This window comes from Doryrhamphus excisus, chromosome 11 (genome assembly GCF_030265055.1).
Source record: "Doryrhamphus excisus isolate RoL2022-K1 chromosome 11, RoL_Dexc_1.0, whole genome shotgun sequence".
Classification (NCBI taxonomy): domain Eukaryota; kingdom Metazoa; phylum Chordata; class Actinopteri; order Syngnathiformes; family Syngnathidae; genus Doryrhamphus; species Doryrhamphus excisus.
Genome location: NC_080476.1, coordinates 9,344,145 through 9,352,748, shown reverse-complemented (window position 1 = coordinate 9,352,748; position 8,604 = coordinate 9,344,145). Strand labels below are relative to the sequence as shown.

The window sequence follows — 8,604 nt, the reverse complement described above, 5'->3', positions numbered from 1 at the left end:
TTAAGGAGGTTCGAAGACTATAAACCCCCCCTTCCCCTTGTTGAAAAATGGTTATTACCACCCTCAGACAAGGTCCTTCAATCATGAGGGATTCCCTGTGCAACATCTCCACAAAACCATCTGCCGTTTGACACCCCTGCACAACCTTGAGCTGCATTGTTCCATTGAAGGAAACAGCAGCTGTAATTTTGGAAGTCCGACCTTTGGTGCTGTAATGCAAATTCCAATTTTGTAGCGCTGAACATTTTTTGTTCTTAAACCCGTCTCTCGCAGATGCCGTCTGATGGTTATTTTACCGCACTTGGCACCAATGTAACTTAAAAAAAAAGCTATGTTCAACAATCAAGTAATTTAAAAAAAAAATCTGCATTTATTAGATATTTACAACAGTGGTTCCTTCTGATACAGTTTCATTCATACTCACAAGCCACCATACATTCCTTGTTATCCAAACTGAGGCAGAGAGGAAGACTCTGAGACAGTAACCTCAACCCAAAATAATACACATTTAATCAAGGAGAGCGGAATTAAAGATGTACCTACAGTAAATGTTGATGGCAAAACAGGTATTAAATATCTGCAGATGGTTTACAGCAGAATTGTTGGAACTCCCTTGAAAATCATAAAGCACGTCTGCTGGTACGTCTTTTATAAAGACCAACTCCCTCATCGTGTTCTCCTCCTCAGTGCAATAGGAAGGCCAACATGGGTATAGGAAATATACACCTTTGCGCTCTAAACAGGACATAAAGAAGTAATATTGCACTTTGGTTAGAACGCAGTTGAATTACTGCAATAAATGTACACTCAACATGTTTTAAATGGGTCAATCGAACAAACAGTACTTGGCTTTGGCTTTTGTCTTTTTCCCATCCAGTGTGGCTGATTTGTACAGTAAAACAAAGACCAGTAACTCTATACGTACGTATCACTGCTCCCTTTCTATGTAAAGATAAAGTCCTTAATTATTTAAAAGAAACGCCTCCTCTTTTGTTAAATTTGGTTTCTACTGAAAGCCCCGCTAATAAGAAATATATATCATAGTTCATAATTCACATCCTTCATACCGATATACTGTTTATAATCTGAAAATATTTAAATTAAAATGTACAGTGATGAATTTAGCTTGAGTCAGTAAAAATAAATAAAAAAAGGCATACTTTGGCAGCGCTATTACAAGGAATGTAAACTATTTTAGATCTGACAAAAAAACGACATTATTAATACATGCAATATCCCTCTTGCAAAAAAGGAAAACAATCCCTCTGTGGGATCTTAAAAAAGGAAATTTAAATGCTTTTAACTCATAAAAATCACCTCAGTATTAACACGCTAACTGATCATTTGGGGTGTTTGAACTTCAACGGTGTCCACGATCCCGTAAGCGGATGCAAAGTGGCGATAGGCGAACCTACCGATACGGGTTACGATGCTAATATGTGCTGAGTGACGTTAATAAGGGCATAAAGACGGGGGGGGGTGCTTATGTGGTGGAAGAGTCTGGATAAGGCACAAACTTGGACAGTTTACTGACAGATCCCATATTGTGGAATTCTGAAGCGTCATTTAGCCGGAAGAAAGCCTCCTGCTCTTTCCTCTTGTTGTTCAGCTCCTCTTCAAGCGCCTGCGACGGAGAAGAAAGGTGGACAAAACTCAAAACTTCGACTCCCATTTAATAATGATGATAATTATCGATACTGGTAATTGTCAGCCTAAATATCGATACTGATATCAGTATCGGGATTTTTTTTTCCAAATCATGAAAACACATATCGGAAATTGAGAATTGGACAATATCGGCATATTGGGATTCGGCAAAAAAGCCAATATCAGACATCCCTAATAATAGTATAAATATAATATACAGTATTATGGAATTATTATAATATAATACAATATATTAATATAATATTATATTATGTAATATCTAAACAACAGTGAGTTAAACTGTACAACATTGATTACAATTCTAACCATCTATTTTTTATTAATTTAATGTATTGTCTATTATTACGTATACTGTAGGCAGAGGGTGTCCAACATGTGGCCCGGGGGCCATTTCTGGGAATCAGTTTGGTTTATTGGCCTGCCGGCACACGGTTGAAATACTATTGAACTAAAAACCGGGTCAAAAATGGCAAAAATAAAAGAAAAATTAATAAACACATAAAAATGTTTGTCTTCTATACACATAAAAATGTTTGTCTTCGTATAGAAAAGGTTTTGGGGGGTTTTGCTACAAAATTTAAAATACATAAAAATATCATGTATATGTGGCCCACCACATCCTTTAATTTTCAGTATGTGGCCCTTGGTGGAAAAAGTTTGGGCACCCTACTAAAAAAAAAAAAGTAAATAAAGTATATACATAAATTAATATGCAGCAATCCCTTACTCTATATAGATATATTTTTTTCTTAATTAAATTCATATTATTATTTAAAAAAATATTCTAAAAAATATTTAAAAATTCTAAAATTATTATTATAAAAAATAAATGGACAAAACTGTCTGCACAGTGAGGGAGTGGTTAGCACACGGGCCTCACAGCTAGAAGACCTGAGTTCAAGTCCACTCTCGGCCATCTCTGTGTGGAGTTTGCATTTTCTCCCCGTGCATGCGTGGGTTTTCTCCCAAAGACAGCTAGGATAGGCTCCAGCACCCCCGCGACCCTCGTGAGGATAAGTGGTAGAAAATGAATGAATGGACAAAACTGAAATCAACCCCCCTAGTGTTTATGTCGTGAGGGTCTGCTGTGCTTATAGAGGAGATCAAAGGTGGTTTTGCATTGACAGGAAACAGGAAACTTACCTTCTTCCTGGGTTTCAGTTGTTCCCGCCACTCTTTCAGCTGCTGGTTGTGTAGTTCGTCCAGATTTTTGAGCCTCTGCGTCTCGTTCTCAACCAGCAGGTGACACTTCTCATTCTGTGGTAACAACATGCGGCGCCGTTACTTTTGTACATGAAAGAAGAAGACGACGCAGGATGTTGCAAATACGTACCTGAAGCTCCTGCAGCTCTCGGACGTTATTCTCGCACTCGCCGATCTTTTCCCTCATCAGGTTTTCATGTTTCTTCTGCTGGATCATCCTCTCGGTCTTCTGTCGCTTCTCCTCCTGCTGGGAAAACTTGAGAGAAGAAAAAGAACCTGTCAACTCCACAGTTGGGTTGTCCATCTGTTTTTTTCTTAAATGTTTCAATACCTGTTTGATCCTCTCTCTGTCCTCGGAGGAGCTGCCTGAGGAGTTGATGCGCAGGCTCTTCTTGAACATGGCCAAACGGGCTTTGGCCTCGTTGCGTTGGATCTTTGGTAGGCGGCTCTTCTCCTGTTGCTGACGACTTTTCAAAAGCTCGATCATGCGCTGGTTGTAGCACTGCATGTGTTCCTGTTCCTGGATTGGCAAACAAATGGAGAAATAAACTGGTATTTCCAACCTACTGTGGGATACAATCCCTGTTTACTTGAGGCTGGAATGAAAACCTAGCATTAGCGTGAGCATAGCTAGCATTTCCATTTCATAGAGACACTCCTGATGTAGCGTACAATTAGCACAGTACAGAAGATAATACATATCTTGTTAGGTGTAACATCTCTTCCATTTTAGCATTTTTCATTTGAAACAGCATCTGCCATTGAGAGTTAGCATTTTAGCACTGAAAGAATGTTCTTAAACAATGGACCCAAGCAGCATTCCCATTTCGTTGGGACACTCCTGATAGTAATATAGCTAGCAGGTAGCATTGAAAGGACAGATCGTACCCATCTTGCTAAGTGTTAGCATAACAAGGGTTTGCATCGTAGCATTTTAACTATCTGCCGTGTTAACTATTAAAATTAACTGTTAGCAAGTAAGCATCCTGTATGCTACATTGACATTTTTAGCACTTGTCCAATGAGGAAAATTATATTCTTATCACTGTAGATCCAAGTAAGTTACTAGCATGCTAGTTATTAGCATTGTTAGCATTTCTATTTAGTTGGGACAGTCCATATAATAATATAGCTAGCAGTAAACACTAAAAAGACAGTAGATCGTACCCAACTTGCCACATTGAGATTTTTAGTAATTCTCCAATGAAGAAAATTATGTTCTTATCACTGTGGATCCAAGTAGGTTGCTAGCGTTGCTAGGACTGCTAGCAGGTATTAGCATTGTTAGCATTTCTATTTCATTATGACACTTCCAATGTTAAAATATTAGCAGGTAATGCTTAAAGTTGATACTAGCATATTAGCAGTTTTACTCTTCTTATGTGAAATTGTATTGACATAAAAAGCACCAACTGCTTTTTTCTTAGCTGCTAGCATATGGCGTTAGCATTCCACATATGCGTTTTAGCAACAGTCGCACCTTTAGCACATATTCTCATATTGACACAATAGATCCTAGCTTATAACTAGGGCTGTCAAGTGAGTAAAACTTTTCATCAAATTAATACGTTTACAAATTAATGAATCACGATTAATCACCATTAGCAACTATGTGTGAAATATGCCCTGGTTTACAGTATTCTTTGAACAAAAAGATAAATGATAGGACAGTTATATATTTGCATCTATTAACAGAAAATTTATTATTACATTTTATTAAATTAACAGAAAATTAACTGAAAATTTCAATCATGCTAAAAGATACAAATGTCTGAAAATGTCTAATAGTTGCAGAACATTTGAATCAAACTGTTATTATAGGTTGCAGAGCGGGGCGGCTTAACATGATGCACACGTGTTCATTCAATAAATGACTTCCTGCAGTTAACGCCCGACTCATAACATTACGTTGGTCATCTTTCGTCTTCAGGTGTGCCACTAGTTTTGTCCATTGCAAAACGTAACGTACGATCACCACCTTTACCTTGCCATGTTTCTTGAGGAGTTGGTGCCTCTGGAGGAAGTACTTGTCTTTGAGCTGCTGCTTTGACAGCTGGTGTTTCTCATACAAGTTCTTCTCCTCCATTTCCCATATTGAACCTTCACGGTCTGAAAAAGAGATCGGGACAAGATACTGTCAGGTTGGTAAGACGTCAACCCAACCTTTCCTCCATCTTCCCAAACCTCTGATCAGCTGATGCTTCTTGTAGAGACAATCCTTCTCCGTATCTGCGATCTCTTTTTTGTTGTTGAGGATGATTTGGTTGAGCGTTTGGTCCAAGTAGTTCTTCTGGGTTGCCAGGAATTGTTCCTCCTTCGAGTCAAAGGAAATTAATAGTAAAAAATAATAATAATGAAGAATGATAACACAAAAAGAGAAGATGGTCCCCTACATCTTTAAGCTTCCTTTCTTGGAAGGACACCATTGATTGTTTCAAGTGTTCCTTGCGCTCACTCCTGGGCAGTTTGTCCACAGAGTGTTTTAACTAAAGGAAGAAAAGAAGTGTCTCAAATGTCCTTGTTAGCGTCAACGGTGTCGTAATGGGTGTACCTACCTCCTTCTTCTTTTGCTTGAGCTGCTCCTGAAACTTCTGGTACTCGCGCTGCTGCTCCGCTTTGATGCGTTTGGTCTCGTCTTTGAGCTTAATGTTGTGGTCCGCCTCCATCTTCTCAATGGCCTGCTTCTGTTGTTTCTCCAGGTTCTCCAGGTCCGTATCGTAGTGCTTCTTCTTGGCCTGGGAGCAGGTGACACAAAAAAATTTAAATATAAGGGTGACATTTCCATAACTTCCTATGGGATATGGACTTTCACAATCTGGATCCATCAGCTTGTTTTTGATCTTAAGACACATGTGACTCAATGACGCACCAAATGTGGGTGTTTTACTACTTCAGACAATTAATGGTACAGGTGTTGCCGTGTGACTCACATTCATTTCCTGGTCGAAGCGTTTTTGCATTTGATCTCTCTGCGTTTCCAGTTTGGCTTGAAGGTCAGCCAGAGATCGTTGCTCCTCCTTCTGGAGTAAACGCAGTTCACGTAGCTCCTGGCGTCTACACACACACACACACACACACACACACAAATTGACATTGTCATTATTATTGTGGTGTAGCTGTAGTGTCATATTCCTACCACTAGGTGACATTAGTAATGCATCTATAGGGCTTTAGGCAATCATGTACTGTATGACTTCAGGCACTTTGCAAGGATTTTGTTCATTCATTATTAACCATTTAAGTCTAAACTATATGAGGTAAATCACAGGTGAAGACGCATGCCTGAATTCATTATATGAAATAATTTTTGAAAATGTTTTATTGGCGAAAACTTGCAATATGAGAAAAAACATTGTCAGATTAATGTAATAAGAGAAAAAAAAACTTGCGATTCTATGACACAATGTTGTAATATCATACAAAAATGTTTCAATATTGAAAGAATGAAGTCATAATATGACAAACTCTTAATTTTGAGTAAAATAAAAGAATACAATATTTTTCAAAAGATGATGCCACTACTACACTATATACATATAATATGATAGGATAAAACTAATTCTACTTTTACAAGGTTAAAGTCAACATGGAAATTTTATTTGAGGCTGCACGGTAGACGAGCTAGACCGGAGTTCGATTCCACCCTCGGCCATCTCTGTGTGGAGTTTGCATGTTCTCCCCGTGCATCTCCGGGTACTCCGGTTTCCTCCCACATTCCAAAAACATGCTAGGTTAATTGAACACAGGTATGAATGAATGAGTTTGAATGGTTGTTTGTCTATATGTGCCCCGTGATTGGCTGGCAACCAGTCCAGGGTGTACCCCACCTCTTGCCCGAAGACAGCTAGGATAGGCTCCAGCACGGCTGTGACCCTCGTGAGGATATACGGTAGAAATTGAATGAATAAAGTTGTTACATTGAGAGGAAAAAATGTGAATAAAAAGTTGTAATATGAAAAAAAAACTACTTTTACATAAGATGCAGGATCCAGGTAACAATATTGTGAGGAATAATGTTTGTCATATTATGAGAAAAAGTTTTAAAGTGGGTGTCTGCATCATTTCAGGATTGGTTTTGGAGGTCTATAAAGGGCAGAATTATTAGTCCAGTGAACTAAAGCCTCAAGTGGAGGCCGGTTTGAGCTATCGTCAAATAGCCTGGCGTATAGGCTCTTCCCGACCCACAATTAGAAACCTGCCACAACTCAGCAAGCTCTGTCCAAGACGAAAGAGTGACAACTCCCGACCAGGATCGGTACATCCAGTTGCAATACCTGCGGGACCGGTTTCACCATGCCAGGCGTACAGCACGGGAAACACCTTGCAGGAACAAAAAAATCTAAATCTACCCGATGTTGACTGTTTGCCAGGTGCCATTTACTTTTGTTGTGTTTTTAAATTATTCTTTTCTGTATGCCAATTGCTTAAATAATTAATGAGAAAGGTCCACTTAAGGGCTTCAAAATAAAGTTTCTATTGACTGTCGGTGTATTTTATGACAATACATTTGCCATATTACAAGATAACGATGTGTTTGGTTTGTTTTAATGACTGTTTTCGTATTGGGTCCACACACCTCAGGAATCTCATCTCCTCATCCTTCTTCTCATCGTCCTTGATGATCTTTGAGGTGGTCACGCTCACTTCGACACCATCGACCATAAACCTCCTGGTTCGCTTTAGAGTCTTCCGCGAATAGTCCTGAAGGAAGGAGATGAGGAGCAAAAATATAATGATGAAATTAAGTACAATACTGAGGGATAAGCTCTTGAAAAACTGTGTCAGACAGAATGTATCACTTTAATAAGTGGCTTGTTGTGGTTTGCATTGGTGTAGAAGTGCACTCCATTATACTGAATACGCCCGGCCTGTCCATAGTCCATTCACTGACACTGCATTGCCTCTCTGCTGAATAATCTGTTCTGGAAAAAAAAAAACTTGCAAGTGCGACAAAGAGACAAGACTCCACCACAGAGTCAACAACAGTCCCGGTCAATCTATAAAGCTCCAGAAGCAGCTGGGTGACAGTGAGGCGCACAGAGACCTCAATTCACTGAGGTCAGCGCTGGATTGTGCCCACACAAAGGCCACAGTGGGCCCCAGTGAATGGAACATCATGCATATTTCTTGCTTCAAGGAAGGACTTGTTGGGACTCCAGTGAAGAAAGTGTTTCTTCTAAATGTATTGCTGTGTTAGTTTAATGTATGACAGCGTTAAGCCTTAACCCTTTGACCCATCCTGCATGGGTGCATGATGCATGAAATGCATGCATGAAATCAGTGTTGTGTGAGAAAGTTGACATCCCTGCCCCTTCTTTCACACAGGTGCCATCATTCTATGTCTGTGCAGTTTATACATGACAGCACCGGGGGGGGAAAGTCAGCATTTTTAAAAGACTGAAACATGAACAGACCGACCTGTTTTCCTCGTGTAAAGTGGCTCTTAAATATTATACTGTATGTCTCCTGTATGAACACAGACTGTCCTCTGTCTCGGCGGTGTTACACCCACACCCCAAAACACACAACATAATGCACTTTCAGTTCCTCGCTGCATGCTGAGAAAAAAATTTTCCAAGGAGGGGTTTTCCTGAAGACACTGGGAGCGCTTTTCTTTGCCCCCTTTTTACACCTAACTCATACAGTTTAACTATGTAAATTGACATGCAAGACAATAAATATATGTACTACTCATTCTTCCAGTGATGTAATATTCACTTGATATGAACTCAC

The 8,604-nt window shown here is 39.4% G+C and overlaps 1 protein-coding gene across 1 annotated transcript in view; it reads right to left on the bottom strand.

Annotated features, from left to right (window-relative positions):
- Positions 1 to 347: 347 nt before the first annotated feature.
- stk10 (serine/threonine kinase 10) overlaps positions 348 to 8,604 on the bottom strand; it is a 32,983-nt gene continuing 24,726 nt past the window's right edge. The window contains exons 11-20 of the mRNA XM_058088234.1: positions 7,448 to 7,572; positions 5,802 to 5,925; positions 5,427 to 5,606; positions 5,265 to 5,357; positions 5,056 to 5,185; positions 4,856 to 4,980; positions 3,203 to 3,391; positions 3,002 to 3,127; positions 2,812 to 2,925; positions 348 to 1,624 (exon numbers count right to left, since the gene is read on the bottom strand). Of these exons, the coding sequence (XP_057944217.1) occupies positions 1,484 to 1,624; positions 2,812 to 2,925; positions 3,002 to 3,127; positions 3,203 to 3,391; positions 4,856 to 4,980; positions 5,056 to 5,185; positions 5,265 to 5,357; positions 5,427 to 5,606; positions 5,802 to 5,925; positions 7,448 to 7,572 (1,347 nt within the window). The 3' untranslated portion in view covers positions 348 to 1,483. The remainder of the gene's footprint in view (positions 1,625 to 2,811; positions 2,926 to 3,001; positions 3,128 to 3,202; positions 3,392 to 4,855; positions 4,981 to 5,055; positions 5,186 to 5,264; positions 5,358 to 5,426; positions 5,607 to 5,801; positions 5,926 to 7,447; positions 7,573 to 8,604) is intronic.